The sequence below is a fragment of the Phallusia mammillata genome, chromosome 5, assembly GCF_965637545.1.
Source record: "Phallusia mammillata chromosome 5, kaPhaMamm4.hap1.1, whole genome shotgun sequence".
NCBI classification, from domain to species: Eukaryota; Metazoa; Chordata; class Ascidiacea; order Phlebobranchia; family Ascidiidae; genus Phallusia; species Phallusia mammillata.
The window spans coordinates 8,161,356-8,183,964 of record NC_137256.1 but is presented as its reverse complement, the minus strand read 5'-3'; the positions used below and the strand labels follow the sequence as shown (position 1 = coordinate 8,183,964).

Genomic DNA, 22,609 nt, shown 5'->3' with positions numbered 1-22,609 from the left:
CATGAGAAGGCATGTTGACGTCATGAATGAAGTTTGGGCTCGTTACGATGAATATTTCGCAAAATGACGAAGGCCTGCATAATTCGATGATGACGCCATAGTGACGTATCCGAGTTATGACGTAAACCAAAATAAAATAATAATTTATGTCGTAAGCTAAAAATAAAATTTGAAACTGGTATATGGTAATCAGTTCAATTGCAAAATTTCCCATAAAAAAGTTCAAAACTCATTTCGGCGAAATGACGGTGGTTTTCGAAAGTAATGTTCACCGCTCGTACCGAAAACATTTATGAGGGGATTTACCTTTCGTGAAACATGAGGCAAAATACTGCAGGGGCCCGCTTTTTGTCACGCGCCGAGTTTAAAAGACCTTTTCTGTGACTTTTCTTGGCGTTGGTGTAAGCTGATTTCGTGTAACAGCTGGCCTATGTAACGCAGAACTGGGTGCATAGGAAACAAATTTTAGCGTTGCGTTTGTTCTCTTCAGAAAACGTTTTGTTTGTTATTTTCAGAAAATTAGTGATTTTTACTTGGAGATAAGCGGTTTTAAAAAATGTTGGAAATTGTTTTGGTAAGTACTCCGTGTGTGCATTTAGTTTGATTCTTTTACCTAAAAAAACGCCTAAACTAGTTTGACGCAAAACTTTAAAATCCTTAAACGTGTATAGCATATGCTGTTGTTCTGCATTGGAGCAAAATAGGCTTTGTACATACATAGTTTATGCGCATTTGTCACATTAAAAGCAGATACTAATCAATGCTATATTTAACTCCAGGATATCGTTCGTTTCTATTTGTTACTTTACTGGGACCAAGTTGAAGAAGTTATTTGGAATTGTACGGAGCTTTTAGTATGTTTTTTGTATGTGGAGCGTCAGTTGGATGTAAGTTTACCAGGTTGTTTCTTTAAAGATTGAGCAAGAAATTTAGGTTAAATTTATCTGGATTATTAAGTGACAACTTTTTGGTTTAAATATTGGCAACGGACTGACAAACTCTTTTTTTGTTAGATACGAAAAACTTAAGTCAAAGAACGGTGTGGGACCAAATGCACTGAGTAATGGTGTTAAACCAGATGTACCAAGGAATGGTACTGGACCAGATGTACGGAGAAATGGTTTTAAAACAGATGCACCGAGGAATGGTGTTAAACCAGATGTGCCAAGGAATGATACTAGACCAGATGTACAGAGAAATGGTATTAAAAACGATGAACCGAGGAATGGTGTTGGACCAGATGTACAAAGAAATGGTGTTAAAACACATGTACAGAGCAACGGTGTTGAACCAGATGTGCAGAGCAATGGTGTTAAAGCAGATGCACATAGGAATGGTGCTGGACCAGATGTACTAAGAAATGGTGTTAAAACAGATGTACAGAGCAACGGTATTGAACCAGATGTACAGAGCAATGGTGTTAAAGCAGATGCACATAGGAATGGTGTTGGGCCAGTGGGCTACGCAAAGGCTGGTGTCGAAAATTAAAAAAAATATATAATTTTTAGGACCACAATGACAATTACGATAACTTTGTGCAAAGCATTTGGTGATATTTCCGTAGAATTATTTCTGCGTTTTGCGCATAACAACGTTGTCAAGCTTAATCGAAATATTTATTCGTAAAATTTGCTTTCATTTTTTCCAAATAAAGATCGTATGTTCAGTGGTATACCTAATGTGTTTTGAAAGTGTATGTTTTTTATTCGAAACGCATGCTTACATGTGTGCGCTTATAGTTACGAAAAGTATTAACTTTGGGCAATTCGCGGAGGTGTTGTTGTATCACTTGAAAGGTCACACGGAAGATGTTTAAACAGTGGTTCTTAACCTTTATCCTTGCTGCACCCCTTTCAAATCACCAATTTTCGCACTCCCTTCTGTAATTCCTTGTATAGAATAGACCTAACCAACCTTAATGATTCAGCATCCCCGCACCCCCTAGGAACAGTTCTCGTACCCCATAGCGGTGCGTGCACCCTCTTCTAAAGTATAATTTATTAAATCTTACATCCTAACCCTCCCCCTCTCCAGCTGCTTAATAAATAATTCACTTCTTTGCGCCACCTATCGAAAATGAGATAAACATATGTCTGACGGGAGATATAGTGTTAGTAGCTCTACATATATCGACTTGTCATTAACGCAAAAATTGCAAACTACATTTGATTCGAGCTCTCATTTTTGCGATGTAAAAATGTGTCGGCAAAGTTTCCAAAACCTTACAACCTATTAGTGTATGCAATGCTCCTTTCTACCTTCCCTCTTCGCCCTTCTCCCAGGGTCAATGCATACCCGTCGTCGGCGGGGAGCGAAGACCCTGTCTTTTTGCCTTACAATTCTCAACCGTTTTTGTTTTCTTGCGTGCTTCACGTGACCCTTGTTTGTTTCGCTCTCTATTTTCTCGTGCGTGTCTCTTGTACTACGATTTTTATGTCGTGTACCGGTGACGTCATTTTTTTTTTGTTTTTTATATTCGTGCGTGCGTGTTTTATTTTTCGTTATTCGTACTACGATTTCTATGTCGGGTACTCGTGACGTCTTTACCTTTTTCTTTTCACTTCGCGCCGCTTCTCGCAGGGCCCAAGCATATCCGCCAAGGCGGGGAGTAATGGCCCTGGCTTTCTTCTTCTCTTATTGACCAACCCCGAGGGGTAACGGCACCGCGTTGTCAGGCGTGACGTGCCCGAAATTCATCGGCCTGATGATTTCGTTGTTTGTTTTTATTATCGCATTGAGTTTTTCGTATCGCTTCGTTTATTGGCGTTACAATAAACAAAAGATGCTATTATTTAAATTAAACCTTTGTGACAACAAAAGGTATTAAATAACAATGATAGCGTCCCCACAACCAAGCGACTTTACTACAGTCATTACCCGCCCCGCATCGTCAAATGTATTTGTCAACGTAAAGGGCCGGTGGACGGCTGCGCAAGTTTAAAGGAAATAATAAGATATGACCACAAAGTGTTGCACAGAATCAAATAGGCGTTCAAAAGTTATCGGGATTTGTACTTGGGATGACTTCGAATTCCTAAAAAGAGGACGATATACAAAACTAAATATTTACAACTGAAAGCTTGCTCATGGATAGTCATCGGTCTACGCGGAAGTTATATTCGGGAAATAGAAAATGGAAAACGATGGCAAAGAGAAACACCGACGTACAGCGTAAGTAAAATGAGCAGTGTGATAAATTTTTTTGCAGAATACGCTATGTTGAAAATAAAGGCAGTTAGGTTAAAGTTAAAACCTCTTTGAATGTGCTGGCAATTATCTTTTAACTAGAAACGTGGCATTTCGAAAAATTTGCACTTCATATATTGCATACTCTATTTACTGATTTTTTATACATTTTTTTGCAAATAAACACGAATAAGTGGACATGGCCCCACTCACGTGTTATATGCGAATTGGTTACCGTAAAAACGGTACGATTATTTATAGTGACCTATCGTCTTACAGCGGTCAAGCTGACTGTAACGCCTTGTTAACACACACCCGTAAAGCCCGGAACATTATACGAGGGGAGAAGGTGAACAGAAGGAACGGTTTCTACGTAAAGCAGGGCATTAAACACTGCGCTTAAAATGTAGGAATGTAACTTAAAGCTCACCAAGTGTTTTAGAAACCGGAAAAAACCTATAACACGGGCATTGCCAGAAATCACTGTCACATACCTAAATACACAAGAAAGTATGAGACCACAATATGCCATTATGACGTCATACACAATGCTTACCGAGCTATGTAAAGCGGCAGTGTAGAAAAATTACGCTTCACGTGAGTATCGTACAATAACGCAGCTTGAACAAATATAACTTAAGCAACTTGCCTAAAACCCAACTACAGGTACAATACAACTAGGCCTATTACAAAGCAAAATGACGTATTATTTAGGTCAGTGGTTCCCAACCTTTTTTGTCGCGACCCAAATACTTCCCAAAATTTGGTTTTATGGATTCTTGCGACCCATAAACATACATTCTTACTATTTTTGGTTGATTTTTGTTTGTAAATCAGGGAGGCTTTTCGAAAATTTCTGCGCCAATTTGAAAAATCAAACAATACTCGTTTATTTTTAACCAACTTAGAGCTGGTTCAAAGCATTATGAGCCAGACAACGCTTAACAGTGATCTCACACAAACATTATGGCGTCACAATCAGAATTAACCACTACCACGCCAAATTGTCATAGATTATTATTGGGCAACAATTTATAGCCTTGGGAAATAATAAAATAACGCTACGAAACGAAGTCAAGCAGTAGATGCTTTTATTGCCACAAAAGCAGGCGACCCAACAGAATTGTCAGGCGACCCAACTTTGGGTCGCGACCCATAGGTTGGGAAACACTGATTTAGGTCATTGCAGTTAAGTTGGCATTCATTATGGTAATTTACATTTAGGAGTCGTTAACACATGTATACAAAAGTGACTCACCAATAATAACCGCCAATACGACAATAAACAACATAGCGCCGTGCTCCACGGATGTCAGAAACGAAAAGAACTAAACCACGTTGCGTTATCACACAAAATTGACATTTAATTGTTACGTCACACAACGCAATAGATTACAACTTGTTACAGCACAATTTGTAGCGAGGAAAAGCGGGAATCAATAGAAATCGGCAATTACTGGACAAAAAAGATGTAACACTGACAATGGCCGTTTATTGACTATTTATTAGGGCTTTTGGAAAAAGTCCATTTTTTTACATTTATTTTAATTAACAACGTTTTGTCTGATATAGTATCACCTGAAGTATCTTTTTTCGAGTTTAAATCGCGTCTGAAGTATAAAATCTTCGTCAAAACTGGAATGCACATGCTTATTTAATAAAACCACATAAAATTACTGTGCTAAAATAGTTGATTTCCCTCTTATTTGGGTGGTGAAGCAGAGACTTTTCGGTCTGCAACCGCCACAACTAGTGAATCTCTAGTGACACCTGTCTGTCTGACTGCCCAGTGTGCACAGATTACGCGCTGTAAAGGTAACCATTGGGATAATCAGGCTAAAATTAAAAACAACAGACAAAGAACAATTGTTTAACATTTTAGCACGTAGGGGCTTGTATTTCTGACCTAAAGGACTGGTGAACCTAAAAACGAAGATTTCTGGGTTATGAGGTAAAATGGGGACATCTGAAAGTTACAAAACCTTTTAAAATACTTTACAATGCACAAACCATCAAAGTATGAAACTCCTGAATCGTGTACTTCAGTAAGATAGTCGTTTAAAATTCATGTTTGGTGATCTGTGAGTGAGCCGCTAGGTCATCTGGGGTCAAACTTCAGGAGAATAATTTTTTACAGCTAACTGACATGTGTGTAATTTTGAATAAGTTTAAAATCTCTGTTTTTTTACCAATGCGTTGTACAAGCCAGAGTTAGACAAAAAAAGAAGAAAAAAACGGACAAACACAATATGCTTTCTCTGCCTATAACAAACATGTAAGTTACAAATTCCGTCAGTCTTACTTTGCTACACTACACAGACGATGCAAGTGTACAGTCTGGTGCCGGTCTGTGAGGAAAATTGACCAGGGCGGGAGCATTACATTATGTAGGCGAGACATGGCCTAACAACAAACTTGTTGCACCCAAAGTTAGTGATTTTGTCGAAGGGATTAGCAAAATATTGCCCGGGCTTAAAGCGGTCTGCTTAGCACAAGAATGAATATGGACAGTAGCACACAACCAGCACTGCACGTTTGAATAGCTGGATGACCTTTATCCCAAGGGTATTCAAATATACTTGGCTAGATGTTTAATCCTCCAGATTCATTTGACATAAGCAATACAACAATGCTTTTTGATGTGTAATTTAAACTATGCTAACCTACGAAAGACAATAGGTGTACAACCAAGGACTCGCAAGACCACAAAACAAGGGGCCATTGTGTTGTATGACGAAACACAAAATGTTCTAATAAATTCAGATTGTGAGAATTTGTTACGACGCATCAACTTTTTAACAAAAAATGAAATTATAAAATAATAAATAATCTGCACTTAATGACGTCAGGGTTACATAACGGTAGTCCAAATTTCCGCTTGCTTAGATGTGTCACGTGATTCAGTAAAAAATTTGGGGCACATAATAAGTTTTGCTGCTATAACATTCTAACTTAAAACTGTGTTTAAAGTACCCTATACTATTTGAAACTTTAATTTTTTAATTACGGTTACGCACCACTGGTTTCAATTGGAAAACCTAGTCATCGGTTGGACCTTGATGGGCAGGGCAGCAACTCTAGAAATTTTATAGCTAGATCTAGATTGTTTAAGCCTAGATGTAAAATTTGTGATTTGGATGATGGCTATAAAATCTAGATAGATTTTTCAACGTTTGTTATCACCATAGGAACAGTACAAGCCGACAAACTTTCCACCCAGATAACCACAAAAGCCTTAACGTTATAATGTTATAACTGTAACAGTAAAAATAGAGTAATTATAAGAAAGAAGTAAGCTTCTTTAACATCTAATATAGAACAATTTATAATAAAACATTCATATGTGTTGTTGTTTGCCTGTTATATTACATTAAATTGGAGTATTTTAAGTTTAGATATATTTTTGGGTGTTTTTTTTTAATCTAGATCGACGATTCCAGATAGTTTTCGAGGTCAAACTAGATTATTTCATTCGAACAACAGTGACAACCCTGTTGATGCGTATAAACTCGATTTCTGACCGATTACCAATAATTGCCAAAGAAAGACTTTGATATTTTTTGGATAAAAGCAAAATGTATTTTTTTTTATTCTCGGATGAAGTTTTTGGCATTTGGGTAAGATCGTTTTTCGTTGTACTAAATCAACAAATTGTGGTATGCGACTTGTGGTATACGTCTTTTTAATATAACAGTCAACAATAAACGGTTCTTAACACTTATGACACCAACTAAAAAACAAACATATTTGTTTTCAGATTCTATTTGAATAAGAGTCTGGGTAAAAAAGATGCTTTATGAATTCTGTTTAGTGTTGACTGATTTTGGAGCAAAAGTGTTGCTGCTTTAGTGTTGCTGCTTTAAGCCGTACAAGATCACAGTTGTTATAACTCAAAAACAAAGTTTAATTAGTAATAGTCGACGATTTTGCTCCGAAATCGACTTAAATACTAAGGAATACTAAGCACTATTTTTTGTCAGGGTCTTATGTTGGTCAGCATTATCATATACAGAGACGAAATAAGGGAAATTCTTTGGGAATACACTTGGGCTTTATTTTTTCGCTTGTAAGTTAAGTACAATCTGTTGTTTTTTGTTTGGAACGCTAAAACTGTTGCGAATTTACGAAATATGTGTTTGAAAAGTAAAGAATAAGTTTGACCTGAAAGTTATGGTAACATGAAAAATTTAGAAAAAACAAATGGAAGTAGATTTAACTATTGTGTAATTCTGGAGCGAATAAATGTAATGAGAAATCACATAATATTTTTAATATTTTAGAAGCATTTTTGGCTAAATCCAGCCTGTTAAATACCACAAAGCATAGGCTAGAAAAACCTGGTCTGGGTTGGAATTGGCAAAGGCTACGTGGGAAGCTTGTCATACCACTAACCAGCAGCATGGCCTGCCCAAACGCAATAGCTGGCCTGTCCTAACACCATAGCCTGCTCTACAGTACATGCTGCTTCTTGACAGCCAGTTTGACCATCACGCTACAAGAACCGGTGTGTTGTAACAACACGCCGATGTGTTTCAACCGTAGGCGCCGAATATTTGCAAAGTTAAGCTGCCTTGACGTGTCTGATGTGCCTCTAAAATAAAAAACACAAAAAAATATACATTGCTACACGTTGAACCTTTCAACCACACTAGCGGCGTGTTCTAAGAATATTGCAGGTTTGTTGTTACCGTGTAGCAATGTGTATTTCATATATTTTTTTTTTCAGCGGCACATCACGCACGTCAAGGCAGTTTTACTTTCCTTCAAATATTACCGGCCTTAGATGTTGCGTTTTCTAAAACCACACGCTCTAGCACTTACGCAATATTTAACCACCTTAAAAACGTCCATTAAACAGGTCGGTGAGCAGAAAACTTGTTGTCTGATTTTTTTTCCAATCTTCATGCATACAAACGGAAGCAGTTAGTAGCTTTTGGCCAAACACCTAGTGCAGGATAAGACTACATACCACTCATTAAGAATTATAGCACGATTAAATTAGCCAGAAAATGCACAATGATACAATGAATGTGTTTTGAGAAGTCACAAAAAGAAGTTTGGCGTTTGTAAAAACAATTGGTCAAAACTGGCTGTCACTATAATTACCGAAGAACTAATTATTCTCCCGGCAATTCATGAAAAGCAATCGTTCTGTTGTCACTTTCGCTCTACCCTTTTTTGATCAATAAACAGTATTGCCAATCCCTGTTTATAAATGTTTTATTTCATAGATATACATTACTGCAACATGCTACAGAAGCAACAGAAGTTAATGACGTCATTGAAGAGATGCAGGAAGACCAGCCTATTGCAGAAATGCAGATGGAACAGCTTGTTGCAGAAAATGACTGGGAGAGTTCAGCAGAAGAACTGACCTCTTCTGAAGAAGACGATGCTGCTATATAAAATGCTGCAAAGAAAGACTGGTACCCGCATAAATCCCAATGTGGTGCTACTAGTGTGATATTTTGTACTGTTCTGCTCTGATTTTATGTACATTTTGAATGCAAAAAAACGTATAACGATGTAAATATTTCAATATTCAATATTTCTAAGATAAACATAAATTACGAATAGGAAGACTTGGGAGACCAGCTCGACTCCGTATGACACCTAAATTGGCCCGGTTAATTTTGAAGATTAACTTTTTTGTTCATGTACACAACAAGTGCGTTCATCACACGTAATTTGGAAATGTGTAAAGGCATCAAATTTCTGATCCTTTATCTTTTTTGTTTACTCACAGACGCTGTACCTATTATAGTATTTTCCTTATTATAGTATCCCTGTTTTCCGTTTCCTCTTTGTGTTGAAGTTAGCTTGATTGTATTGGAATCAAACGTTATTACCCTGAAGCGAAAACGCAATCTTGAATATAGTTTTTGCGTTGTTAACGACCTAAACCGAGTATTTTGTGTAACTTTGTATATATGGAAAGATTGCGCATGCAATTGATTTCGCAGAATGTTTAAGATGGCTTGTTTTTACGGGTCTACACCTGCTATGCGCACATTCAGCTGTTATATGTAAAAGTGGATGCTACTCTTGAAGCTGACTTAGATACTTGCTGGTCACAACTGGAATTTGAGCTGCTTTATATTAACATTATTGTCAAACATGTAATTGATTTTATTCTACACAAATGAACTCTTTTTCATGCTAATAAAATAGATCTAAATTGAGTTAAGTAGTTCATTTGTAAATTCAAATCCGTGGGTTGCAATATGGTTTCTTATGCTCTGTTGTTGAAAGACCCTAATAAATTGGCATTAGATTGCTCATAATTTCTGTTAAAGAATGTAAGATCCAGTAGGTCAGAAAAATATAAATATAACTGTCCTCGCACAATACTCACCTATTGGAGTTTTTTTGTGGAGTGGCTCATAGCTTAATTGGATTTAAGTTTCCATTGTTTTCCGAAGTATTTGTGAAACTTTTAACTCAAACACGTTCTAGTTATTTAGGGGTTACTTACAAAAAGTTAACCTGTGAATTTTTAAATCGTTAAGAAAATAACAAATTGTGAAATGTGTTTTATGACATGACATTGCAATTCGCAACTGTCCAACATTTTTTGTGAGTGATAAATTTTTTTACTGCTACACCAAGTGACACATTTATTGTGTTAAGAAAGTTGCTGCACCTCAACCTCTATACAACAACAAAATATCGAACATACCGACACCTATCATTCCCAAATATTTAGCGCGAAATTCACGTCTTGTACTTTTGGCCAAAGGTGTATTTGTAGGAGTCGGTGCCCAGCTGGAAATGAAAAAAAATCTGTTTCTGTCCGTATATATGTATGCCAAACCAGACTTGTAGTAGGGTCCGAAAAACGACACCGAACCGGAATCGAATCCAAAATCATAAAGCCGAAACCCGGCACAATATCGTTTTTAAGAAGCCCCGCTGGGTATCATCCAATTAGATACTTAGCTGCGTGTGATTCTTTGTAATTGCGGAGAGAGAATGTGAAGTCAGGCCTATTTGTTTAAAAAAACTTTAGCCTATATCAGACCCGAATTATAACTCACTCCTGAACAATTAAGGGTTTACAATAACTGATTTCCCACTTATTAATCAAATAAAAACAAAACAATTTGAATCCTAAAACTATGTCATGGCACACTATTATTAAAGTAACAGTAGTTTTGTAACACTCCATCATCAAAAGATAATGTGGTAAAAATATGTTGTTTATACATACAGATACAGCTGGTTATTTTACAACTAGTACCTACCCAGTCAGAAATTTTCTTGTGTTTTTCTCCAGGCAAGAAACAAAATTTCCCCACATATCCTTACGACATCTACCTTCTGCCATGTTTGTATAACACAAACCAACGTGAAAGATAAATCTGTGTTGTGCAGTGGTATGGGCCATGCGTATCAAAGCCAAACATGGCACAAACATACACACCAGATATGACAGGTAGATCGCCAAATGCTCTTCCGTATACTATTTATCCGAAACATTTGGGGTTGTATAGGACGTCGAAACGTCGATTGTTTACAATAAAACTGCTGGATAAGCAACACTCGGTTATACGAGCATTATGCCTGGCAGCAACCGTTTATTCATTTCGGGTTGTTGTCATTAATAATTATCATTAATATGATTATAATCATTATCAGCACTAATAAACCGACCGTTTATTATGCTATTTTTAAAAATTATCACAGATGTGTTATGCTCATGCTTGCAGGTGCATGAGCATAACTCTTTTTAATTTTTACATCCAACAGTGTTTGCTTTAAATTTGCCATATCAACAGTGGCAGATTGAAATGCAGCAGTTTTGGGGGTTTCAGTCGTGCATGATCGTTTTGTGCTGAAAAATGAGGCAACAACTTTCTCCGAAAGTCGGTTGTCGCATGGTTTCTAATACGGTTTAAGAAATTTTAAAAACGTAGGGCTCAGTGATGCAAAACCTTAGGCAAAAGAATGCACCGTGAGTGGTCTTGGTGACAACAGCTTTACTCCAGAAAGTGTCTGTTTATTATTCATAAAGTAAATGAGGAAAGACAAGTGAAAACTAGTATTTAGATTCAGTTTTGTCAAAACCGATACGTGGCAACAGAAGTCTGATTCACACAATATATTTTTGTTATGGTAAGTTTAATACAAGCAAGCCAGGATCACCTTCTTAGTGTTATACTTATTTTTCCTGTACAATTGTAATCTAACTATTTGTTTGTGTCCGTAGGCGAGATGAAAGGGAAACAAACTATCCAGCTGTGTCATAAAGTGAATTGGAAGATGCTGTTTATTAGGTGTTTCCTGGGCTGTTTATTTTGTACCTCGAACTTTTGTTTGTCGAATTGTGAGTACTGTCAATGGTGTAAACGTTATGCGCTAAAAATATATTGCTCATAGTTAAAATGGTGAAATTGTCAGGTAACCGAAAATGGTCCTAAGAAAAAACAGATAAAAGCTGATAAAGGCCCGCAGATAAACCATACAAAGTTCTTATCTGTGATTTAACTGTGGGCGTCAAGTTTCATGGCAAGTTCGGTAGATATAGGTTCTTGATATCATTTGGCTCAGTATCAACTTTTCATCCTACTTTTTCCCTGGGTTTTCGGGGGGAAAATCATAGATGGCTGGAGATAATTTTTCTGACTGGGTAGATATAAATCTTATAAATACGTTGGCTTAGCTTTAGAATGCAATATCTCCAAAATAATCTCACTCTTAAAGCTAAAAATGCGTGCCTTTAATTACCAATGACGTTGTAAAAAATGTGAACCATTGTCCTACTAACAAATGCAAACACTTAATTACTAGACCAGGTTTATTCCTTTATTCCTACGCTCTACTGTATCTACTGTACGTAAGACGAAGAGACAAAAAAAAGCCACCTGCTGAAAGGCCAGTAAGGGCAATTGTCTGTAAGGTCCACGCCCTATGTAGCACGCAAAAACCAAAGGTACCAAAAACTTGAGTTGTAATGTTTGCTCCAACATCAAGGTTTAAACCCGAAAAAGCAAGCACAAATGCGCCCCGAAAGCTACTTCTAGCAAAAAATGTGAAATATACGTTAGATAACCGACAGTAATATCCGCACAATGTACTGTATTTTGCATCAAATCAATACACACATCTTAGCATATGCATATCGGTGCCAATAAGGGAAACTGAAGTGTGGGAAAATTGAAACTTAGGCCCATGTTTTTGAGACTTCGAAGGCCAGATCCGACTTACAACTCTGTTGAATAGGTATGGATTGTGGCCACATATATGTTTAATCGTTATTGGCTAAACGAGTTAATATATATTTCAGTGCAGCTATAAAGCAAGAAGATAAGCCTAATATCAGAATTCAATGAAACTACTTTGATGTGCACCGCCATCTTAGGACAAGAAGGATCACAACAATCGCCAGAAGTGCTATGACTCCCACCAAGATAAAGATGATCTGGTTTGGTAAATCCGAGACATTTGGTGAAGAAATCATTTTATCTGAGCAGTATAAAGTTGTTACACCTGGACTTATTCAATTAAATCAAAAAAGTCAGAATTGAGAATGTATAAAGATTTAGAAAAACTATACAGTAATTTTTAAAAAAGCAGACTTTTCAACAATCGTTGTAGTCATCAACAGTACAATCATCAGTTTTGATAACTGAGCCTAAGACGGGGTTTATATTCTTTGTTCTCTGGCAGTTATGTTTTTTATTTGAAAGGTTTAAAATTAAATAGAATATTTTGGCTCGTTTTGCACATATTTTATCTAGAAAAATATTCCAAATTGCACTGTATTCAGTTCATTGAAGTTATTTATTTTGATATGTATTCTTCAAAGCATTCATAATAATGTATGTTTGACAAGGAATTTTAAAACCTGTACAATCCCTTCCGTTTGCTGCCAGATCTCTACCAGGCCTGCATGAACATATCACCTCATCCCGCAAGGCTCGGCACAAATCGGAACACTAAAGATGGAAGGATTTGTTGCACTGTGGCTTAATTTGTTTAATGTCCTGCTTAAATTTTAACTTTAAACTCGAATCTGTTAAAAACAGGGAGCCACAGTATTGTTCAGATTGTGGGAAATTGCACTTTTCGCTGTTGACTTACATGCAACATTCGTGGTCAAAAAATTTTATACCGCAAAGGTTCGGTGACTTTACTACTGCTGTCTATCATACTTACGATTTATAAAACCCAACAAACTGAACCTGGGTCGCAGTAATTCAGTAAATTTCAAGACTCAAACCAGTATACAGTAAGAATTAGATTCAGTACGCCGGGCCGATTGAAGGCGTACTGTGATTTATATATGAGTGTACCGTGATCGCTGGTCTACATAAGCGAGCAGATCCAAGTATTGAATCGATGTTCGGTATGAATTAGGCTTTTTAGTGAATCCACGATAAACAGTTACCTTTGAGCAATTCTGCCTCCATGTCTTGGACAATATCAAAGGTCCAACTGATACAGTCTCGTCGCGGCCGACTGAACGTTCAACGTCACGCCGCTTCCTTGCATTGGTGCAGCTCTTAAATCACAAACGAAAAAAGATTATATACCAGCGCTTCCCAACTTGGGGTGTTCGAACGGCCAACTGCTCCGTGAGATGTTAAAGGAATTCGTAAAATGCAACAACTTACAAGGTTTCAAGCCTTCTAAATGCCGTCAGATTTAAATATTTATAAAAAGGGGTCCGTTTGGATGTAAAACGGATGTAGAAGTTTTATAGAATGGGATTTCACGTAAAAACTGGATGAGTTTGACTTTCGTACAAACAAAACTGACAAAGAGCTTGTATGATATTAATACACCCATGCAGAACTTCCAACGATCGATGTGCCATTAAAGCAAATTGAGCTTAATCCATCCTTTAACTAAGCACTCAGGAAAGAAGAGTCAACTGGATATGTCGTAAATAATATGCGGAACTGATGCCAAGGCAGTCACTTTTTATGGAATAGGATCTCTATTGGTAACTGAGGAGTTCATTGCTTGAAATTGCGGTAGAGCTACTAACACCATAACGCACACGACATCCAAAGTCGATTTGGTTATATCTCCAAAAATGCTCACGGTTAGGGCTATTAGGGTCGGGGTAAGGTATTAGCACTTAAAATTCAATAAAACTAACCCAAAAAATTAGTTACTAATGTAAAAAATTTAAAAACTTATTTCCCAACCCAACCCATTTATAGCCGCTAAATAAAAAATTCAGCTCTTTACGCCCCCTAATCGACTTTGGGTGTCGTGTGCGTTGCGGTGTTAGTAGCTCTACCTGAAATTGCAATGTACTACAATTAAGCGTCACAGGTTTCTGCCAAAGAGGGCGTAGAATAATTGGGCAAGCGTGATCAGCTGTAACACTTGTGTCTTGACCTATAAACAATTGGCTCCAGACAAACGGAACTTACCGGCTTATAGCAGAAAGCCGCGCTACTATCACAAACTTTAACAAAGCAATGAGCGTATATGACTTGATCCAAGTCACTGATGTTTGTCCACACAAACGACTGGAAGTTGAACGTCCCGAATCTTGGCTCGTGATTTCGGGTTACATTGATAGCTTGTTGTGGGTCGTAATCGTGGTTGACCTTGCACCTGTCATGGGATAAGTTAAATGAGCTCCGCCACTAAAGTGAAAGAGTGGTTAGTTAAGTATTTAAACCCGATTCCGCTGATTTAAATGAGTCTATGAAAGTTTTCTGTGGTGTTTTTATGAATTTTTATGAAGTCGTCAACTCCTGTTAAGTTTTTTAATTTGTTTTGCCTTACCCATCTTTGATTACGTTGTATCGCCTCGCAGCGTTCGGGCTTCTGTCGATAGTGATCCAACAATCTTCCATCTGTTTAAAATACAAGCTGGTTGGCAATGAGGCCAAATTGTATTATGTGCGCCGGCACATAGTGACAAGAATGGTCACTTTCCTCCTCGGTATCTCGAAAAACTAATTAATACGTTTTGTTGAACCCAGTTATGAAAGAATGTTCATCTCAGCACAATAATGATCAAACTGGTGATCCAGTACTACGAAGCTGACATGTGCAGCACACAAGGCAGGCAGTGGTGCTTGCTTGGCATTACCATGCACTGAGCCTGTGAAGCTTAGTTGGTACAGCGCAAGGCCAGTATAGGCTTCGGTCGTGGGTTCAAATCCCACCGTAGGCTAGATTTTTTTCAGTCTATGCCTTGCGATATGAGAAAACGCTTTGGGTAAGTCTGGCGTACTTTAATTTACATTAGTTATATGTGTCCTTAAAGTATCATTGACAAAAAAGTATTTTCTAAAAATCATGGTAAGCTAAACAATCGTGTTTTATACCTTCATGATGAATCTCCTTTCTGTTGGAGATATTTTGGAGAGTTCCACTCTTCCATAAATATAATCAGGGACATTGATAACAGAATTGTATGCAAGGGGTGTCGTCATTTCAGCACTTTCATAAAGATTGAATGCGATTGTCAAATTACCGAGTTCAATCTCTGGGGCAAGTTGCTTTTTGCTGCAAAACAAATACTAAGTCAAACTCAATCAACCATAAGTTATAGACGACACAATAATGTCATGCTTGTATTTTTGAATAGTGGATTGAATAGTGCTTGAAACGTTTTTGCGGTTATAAGTTCACGAACTTAGACAGAAGCATAACGTTTGACCAGAAAGCTTCTTATCGTTTATTTTACCCTTTAAAATCAATTGAGATATACAAAAATCATTTTGGATAATTTAACAAATGTTTACCGATTTTTACGACACCAACCTGATTATGGGGATTAATCTCTCGGGTGCACTCTGCAAAAGTCGGGATTTGGGATAACTACAGGTAAATTCGAAATAATAAGAGATAGCTTGTCGATAGATCATATCTTTTCCGTATCCAGATTTCGTGTTCATCACGGTGTAGGTGTAAACCAGTCTGTGCTCTGTTTCCTGTAAAAAAAAAACGATACAAAGGTGTAGAGACCTTGGTTTACCTCTCTTCAGTATAAAAAAAGATAATGTGGACAGTCGAACAAGCGATATGACAAACATCCAAGTAAACGGACATTAAAGCGAACAGACAAACATACAAGTAGTCGCACATTCACAGAAGCTAACAGACAACCATACAATCAGTCAGACAGCAGTCATACTCGCAAACAAACCAACAGCAAAGTAGTTGGACATACGCGGACAAACAGGTAGTCACACAAGGGGAACAGACAGTCGACAAATTATGCTGGCGGTCAGTTGCAATTGTGGACCGTCACACGTGCGGACAGCTGGCCGGAAAATAGACTGATTGTAGAAATGTCAGACAGTCAGAAGACACAGAAACTTACAGACAGACTGTCGGTTATCCATACAGATTTACAGTAAGTCAACAGACAGTCGGACAGCAATCAGTGTTGCAGTCGTTTACCTGACTGACAGACTGGCATTCAGAAATGTCGAAATAAAATAGAGCAAAATCTCCGACAATCGCCTTGCAGTTTTTTCCGATACTTGTCATATCGTGTGGAGCTGTGTTTGAGATGTACATCAAATCTCCCCTTTCGGCATGAACTGTTTCCAAATCCGTAACACTGAAATTGTTTCATCATTTTAGTGTTTGGTTGTGAAATACAAAAATCCACTGAATACGTACTTGATTGTTATTCGGTCACCACAAGCTACTTGAGCCCTCGACGCCTCGCACTCTATGAAAAACAAAATTCAGTTAAGAGTTTGTACCAAAACCCAACGCTTTGACTTCAATTTTTGGACTTGTAGGGCAATAACAATTAGGTAGCAATAAGGCATTTTGTTTTAATTTTAGGAAAGATAAGGTTGCGGTAGGCTAAATGCTGAATTTCGGCCGGGCAGGTTTTAGGCCAGTGGTTTCCAACTGGAGAGGAATTCCTCCCAAGGGAGGAGAAATTGTGTTTAATTTTTACATGTGGTTTGTAAATAGACACTTAGACAGGCCCTGGGAATATAACCTGTGAAGTTGATAAAAGACGCAATTTTAAATGCTCTTTGTGTGGTTTGGCATCTACTAAACAGTATATTAGAAAGGAATGAACATTTTTTTAAACTGTTAAGGGAGAAATTTGTCGAATATTGTTGGGAACCACTCTTTTAGCCAATTCCCCAACAGTGGAAAAAAAATTAAGTTAAATGAACGAATTCCTGCATATACCTCTTTGAGTTTAAAGTTAAAATAAAATATAAGGGGGATTTAAGTGTTTATTATTATTTTGACAATCACATTGATTGGTTCATGCCTCAAAGGACAAATTCGACGCGCTGGTTAAAAAATTTAAAGAATACTGAATTGACATAACAAGGAGAAATTTATTCCAACCTGCAGTGACCCGGATTTTCGGGACTCTTTTTTGTTCTCCACCGCCCGTGACAAAATCAACTTTAAGCATTTTTCCGATAAAAGTGAAGCTCCTTTCTCCAACTATTGAACCTTCGTTTGAAACAATGCGGATTGGAAGCTCGGATGGATCATCGGAAGTCACCTGAATGTCGTTTTCGTGTTAAGTGTTGTAAATAGAAATCCACAAGAGTCACGTTGTGGGATTCAAATTTTTTGTCAGTCGGTTCTATCACAAAAGTCATATTTTTCCGCTGGTTCTGTTACAAAAAGTCCATTCACAGTAACCAGTAACGCTAACCGGTTCGCTGATCTCATAAAATTTCGTGAGACGGTACTATAGAACCGGTGCGAACCGACTGAATCCCACCACTGGGTACTACTACAAAAATTGCTACATCAAATAAACAGCGTAGTGAGAACATGAACATATTAAAATTTACTCTTTATTTCCGAAAAATAGCTCCTTTTTTTATGAATATATACATCCAAACATTAATACAAGAATGCTTACCACTATCATTACAAATGCCTTATTAGTTCTAACTGTTCTAATTGTTTTAGAGTCTAAAATTTAACTGTTCTAATTGTTTTAGAGTCTAAAATTTAGACAGATAAGTTATATTGTCGAATGTGGTTTAAATTTTGAGTTTCTGAAAAGGATTTGAATTCCAAAATATTTACATTTATTTGTTTTTTCTACTGTGGTGAATTTTAAAAATATTAAGTTTAGTTAGTTTAAGTACGGAGGGGTAGACAAAATATGCTAAATAAGGGAGAAAACGGCAGAAATTTACGGACTCTCTGTTCGCCGTGCTTCCACATCATATCACTTCTTGGGTTTTTTTCTACGGAGACTATATAATAGCGTATTCACTAATCTTGTCACAGCCCAAAAACATACATAGAGCCCGTCCGTTGCACTAATATCCGTGTCCTTGCCAAAAGACAGGGTGAAGGTACAGGAACGATCGCTCGTAACAATCATCTCACACGCCAGGTTGCTCAAGTACTGACCCTCTTCACCAGGAATGACGAAGTCAGCGGGAAGGTTACTTGCGGTCAGATACACGTCCCGACAAGTCTTCACGTCTACGGTACAACAATAATCGAAGTATCTTTTTTACAAGCGTGATGGGGCATGCTTTTAGCCAAATTCAACCGTTTTAGCAATATAGATTTGGAAGCGGGACTAAAAGTGGAACCCAAATCCGAAAGTACAAGCGTACCAGAAAAAAACGTAAGCGATTTTAAAAACAGAAGCCCAAAATCAGTGACCAAAAAAGAAGCCTGAAAATTTTGAAGTTAGTGCAAAAAATGAAACAGAGTGAATAATCAGACCTGAACTAGTTTCGCGGTACGACGAAAATCCAAGTTATCTGTTTTATATGAGGAATTGAGTATTATTTTAGCCAAATCCTGCTTTCGAAAACGCGATTATAAGCAATCAGATATGTGTGCGGGTCTGAAATTTAGACCCAAACCCAAAAGTACTATGGAGTATCAGATTAAAAACGGTGCCCGAATCAGTATCAAAGTTGGTGCAAAAATAATGCAGGGTGTAAAGTTAGACCCGAATCAATGTCATTTTCCATTGGATGAGGCTTAAGTTTTATACTGATAAAAGCGCAAGAGATTAATTAATGCACAAGTGTACATGGTCAATTATTTTGCTTTGATATGCGCAGTGCAGACGTTATGTCATTAATTCATTACGTTGAACCACCTCAAGCAAAAAGGCGAAATAAACTATTGTTGAACCTAGCGAAACATTGTTAAATGCGAATGCTGTCAAAGGTATACAAGGTATATAGCTGTAAATTATGTCTTTAACTTTTCAAAGCGTCCTTTGTCGTCTCACACCCCAGTCAACGTTTTTGCATTATTAACTGATGAAACCCAACTGTATAAGTACTAATAATACACATTATCGTTTCTATAACCACCAAGAACTTGTCCGACACCTTCACATATACATCCAATAACCACCAATTTTTATGGGGTTGTACGAGACCTTGATGTTATTATTTCAATTTGTTACAGTTTTATAATGTTTTACAATAGGGCAAAAACTTGTTGTGCAGCACGTTATTCAACAAACGGCTCTAGTTTAACCTATAGACAGGTATTTCGGTCCATGACAGCTGATTTAAACAATTCCCCGCAGGGGTAATGGAGTTTGATATACATCAGATTTGCTGTCTAATGCAACAAGTCATTTTAGCTGGTAAAACCAGTTTAAGTGTAACGTAATCGAATTTCGGGCCTTAATGAGATTTTTTTGTTTGTCTAATCTTGAATCAGTCAAAATCACAAACCCTAATAGTGAAATTCAAATACATAAAAAATGAACTAGATTTAATTTCAAAAGTTTTGCCGCCCAAAACGGTTTTGTACACAGCTTTAAAACGGTATGAAAAAAATCAGGGTCACTTACACGGCTGTACAAAAAAGGTCATTGCATTGTGTGGCTTGGTAAGACTGCAGAGCATATGAATCTCGTTGCTAAATGTCGTCTTAAGCATTCCCTCATTAAATCCGTGATCGGTGTAAGTTCCAAGCAAGATGCCTGAAGAGTTTAAACCCTCGTACACCTGAAACAAGCGATTTAAGAGTTTTAAGAGCCGTAATCTCATGGCATTGCGGTTGGCGGTTTTGATAAGCTTCTGTAATTGACATAACGCTACTGGATGGACTTTGAGCTGTAATATATTAGATGGAAAGAAATCAATGATGATGGCATAAGCATTTGCTGAAGCGCATTTGAAAAGGATTGTATTACATAAATCGTTTATCATCCCTGGGATGCAAGGACCGCTAAAAAAATGTTTCAAAGCGTTTAACCTGAAAAAGTATATGACCCGGTAACGACTCCTCACGGACCGGCCGTCGTTGCCGACCACTGACTTAGATAGTCGAGAGTAAAAGAAAGAAAAGCAGGTTCTAAAAATTCGTCCCCAAATTTGTGGGCATAAATTAAACAATTTAAAAACAAAAGAAAGTCTGTCAATCATTGTCAAATCAAGAAATCCGAATCTTACCGAGCATCTGTTGCTCCCAATTTCCCCAATTCTGGGAAAGATGGAAACCGTTTTATTTGGGTCTGCTGTAAATGATGCAGTGTACGATTCACAATCGTCAGCTATTTGGAACACAGCGGCTCCACCACGATAGCTGTATTTCGTTCCGCATTCTTTCGACCAAACTACAAACAAAAACAAATAAAGAAAGCAAAATCCCAAAACTCCAAATCAGCCAACCTCAAAAAGGATGCAATATAATATAGATACTTGCAGTTAAAACAACTAAGTCATCAAGCGTGTAAAAAACAAAGGATCTTGCTATCCTTGCATGTTTTGTGTTTTATTGCCTTTGTTAATTTTTAGTTTATGACAACATAGTGTTTTCAATTTATGTCACTGCCCTGATGAAGGTGTCAGGAACGGGACATCGAAACACTGGCATATTGTTATAGAAACTGCTGTCGAAACACTGGCATATTGTTATAGAAACAGAGCTACATATTTGCTAATACATAGAACCTATTTGACGTCAGGTTTTACTGTTGATGGAATTTGTAAAAAAAATAAAAAAACACTTTGCCAGTTGAGAAAATGGTAATTTATTAAATCTACACGAGGTCCAAAAATTACTTTTAGGGGGCCACGGTCCACGAAAGGTTGAGAACTATACTGTTATAACCCAAAATCTGCTTACCAATATGAAACGTTAAGGTCAAGAAAACAAACTCTGCAACTGTATAGGCGTTCTGCATATTTTGTGACTGCATTCAAGGGTGGACAATCAAATAATATTCTGAAAAACAAAAAACAACTTCTTAAACCAGTAAGCACAGACGTGTGCAAGTCCTTTACTGTACTATTGCATCTGTCCTAACAGCCTAACATTTCTAACCTAAGATTAGCATCCGATCCTAACAATAGCCAGAAATTGTATACCAAACTTTCAAAATGTCTAGATCGTTATCTAACAATCAGCGTCCGTGATCAGAAACTGCAGACACCCAACAAACAAAATCTGTTTCTGGTAGGGCTTGCACGTAAGTAAAGTAAGATTTACTTGGTTGCACGCAAAATTTCCAAAACAGTTTTACATTTATTTTGTTCCTTTTCATAATTCCTGAAAAGTCTGTCACGGTTGCCTGCATGGAGCTGACTGGTAACACCGCTTTGAGGTAAGCTTAGTTAGCTCCAGCATGTGCCATGCGTTGTGAATTACTTTTTTCACATGCCAATACCTGAGCGAGAAATGTTCCATTCAGTTTTTGACGTAATCCTCTTGAAATGCGGTTTTGCATTTAATTGGTTGACGACATTGAAAAAGTGAATTGCACTTGATAAACATGCGGTTGGCATTTAAATAAATCGCATATGCGGCATTGTACACACGGTCTTGTGAAATGCTAGTGGTGAATGATTTACTGTTCGCTTTAATTACAGGTTATGTTGTTGTAAAAAGTGTTACATGAACACGATCGAATCGTGACTATAACGTTCGTTACTTACAGCAAGAGTAAGGGCTTCACAGTGCCTTAGGCTAACCAGCATTTAGTTGATATTGCGAGTTTAATAGGCACAACAGGTGCTAACAGAGAGGTCTACACAGTCTACCGCAAAGGTGGCGCACTTGTCGCCGCAAGGTGGCGCAATATATTTTATGCTGTTGGGCCCCCCCCCCTAAAACCGATCCTAGATACGCCACTGACTGTGCTATATACATTAATTGTCAAAGATGTGGTAAAAATATGCAGTAAATGTGTTTGAAAATAGGGTACATATTATCAAACACATTTACTGCATATATATTTACCACATTCTTCGGTCATAAAAACATGGTAGGGCCTAGACCAGGGGCGGGCAACCTGCGGCCCATTGATTAAAGTTGTGCGACCCGCAGAGACACTTGGATTTCAAATGTAGCCTACTCGCAAATGAGTCCAATTATTATATTTTTTGGGCAGATTTGTGCGCCCGGTAGTAGTTTTTTTTGCGACTTGACAATATGCTCATAGAATCAACTGCGAATTTTACTTGTAGTAAGGCATTTTTGGTATGCAATGAAGTAAAATCACATTGTAAAATTA

The 22,609-nt window shown here is 37.5% G+C and overlaps 1 protein-coding gene, 1 long non-coding RNA gene and 1 pseudogene across 2 annotated transcripts; 1 reads left to right on the top strand and 2 right to left on the bottom strand.

The window, feature by feature from the left end:
- Window positions 1-805: 805 nt before the first annotated feature.
- On the bottom strand, window positions 806-2,591 carry LOC145228263 (uncharacterized; annotated as a pseudogene).
- On the top strand, window positions 2,241-9,314 carry LOC145229469 (uncharacterized). Its single transcript, XR_013860453.1, has 2 exons — window positions 2,241-3,171; window positions 8,418-9,314. It is a non-coding gene; the product is annotated as an uncharacterized LOC145229469 (long non-coding RNA).
- Window positions 9,315-12,520: 3,206 nt separating this feature from the next.
- LOC145228262 (uncharacterized) lies at window positions 12,521-21,310 on the bottom strand. Its single transcript, XM_080093261.1, has 14 exons — window positions 21,223-21,310; window positions 20,547-20,710; window positions 19,943-20,099; window positions 18,410-18,597; window positions 17,488-17,650; window positions 16,789-16,840; window positions 16,564-16,726; window positions 15,922-16,091; window positions 15,483-15,663; window positions 14,935-15,005; window positions 14,574-14,760; window positions 13,577-13,690; window positions 13,034-13,124; window positions 12,521-12,651 (listed from the first exon to the last, which is right to left on the bottom strand). Exons 1-14 carry the CDS (start codon window positions 21,293-21,295, stop codon window positions 12,521-12,523), a joined length of 1,905 nt encoding a protein of 634 aa, XP_079949387.1. The 5' UTR covers window positions 21,296-21,310.
- Between the last annotated feature and the right edge of the window lie 1,299 nt (window positions 21,311-22,609).

Excerpts from the sequence above, each read along its gene's own strand:
- LOC145228262 (XM_080093261.1), bottom strand. The coding sequence starts at position 21,295 with ATGCAGTCACAAAATATGCAGAACGCCTATACAGTTGCAGAGTTTGTT. Across the intron at positions 18,598-19,942 it reads GACCTTTTTTGTACAGCCGT|ACGTGAAGACTTGTCGGGAC; the intron begins GTAAGTGACCCT and ends GTTGTACCGTAG. Across the intron at positions 12,652-13,033 it reads AAACGGAAGGGATTGTACAG|ATAAAATGATTTCTTCACCA; the intron begins GTTTTAAAATTC and ends TATACTGCTCAG.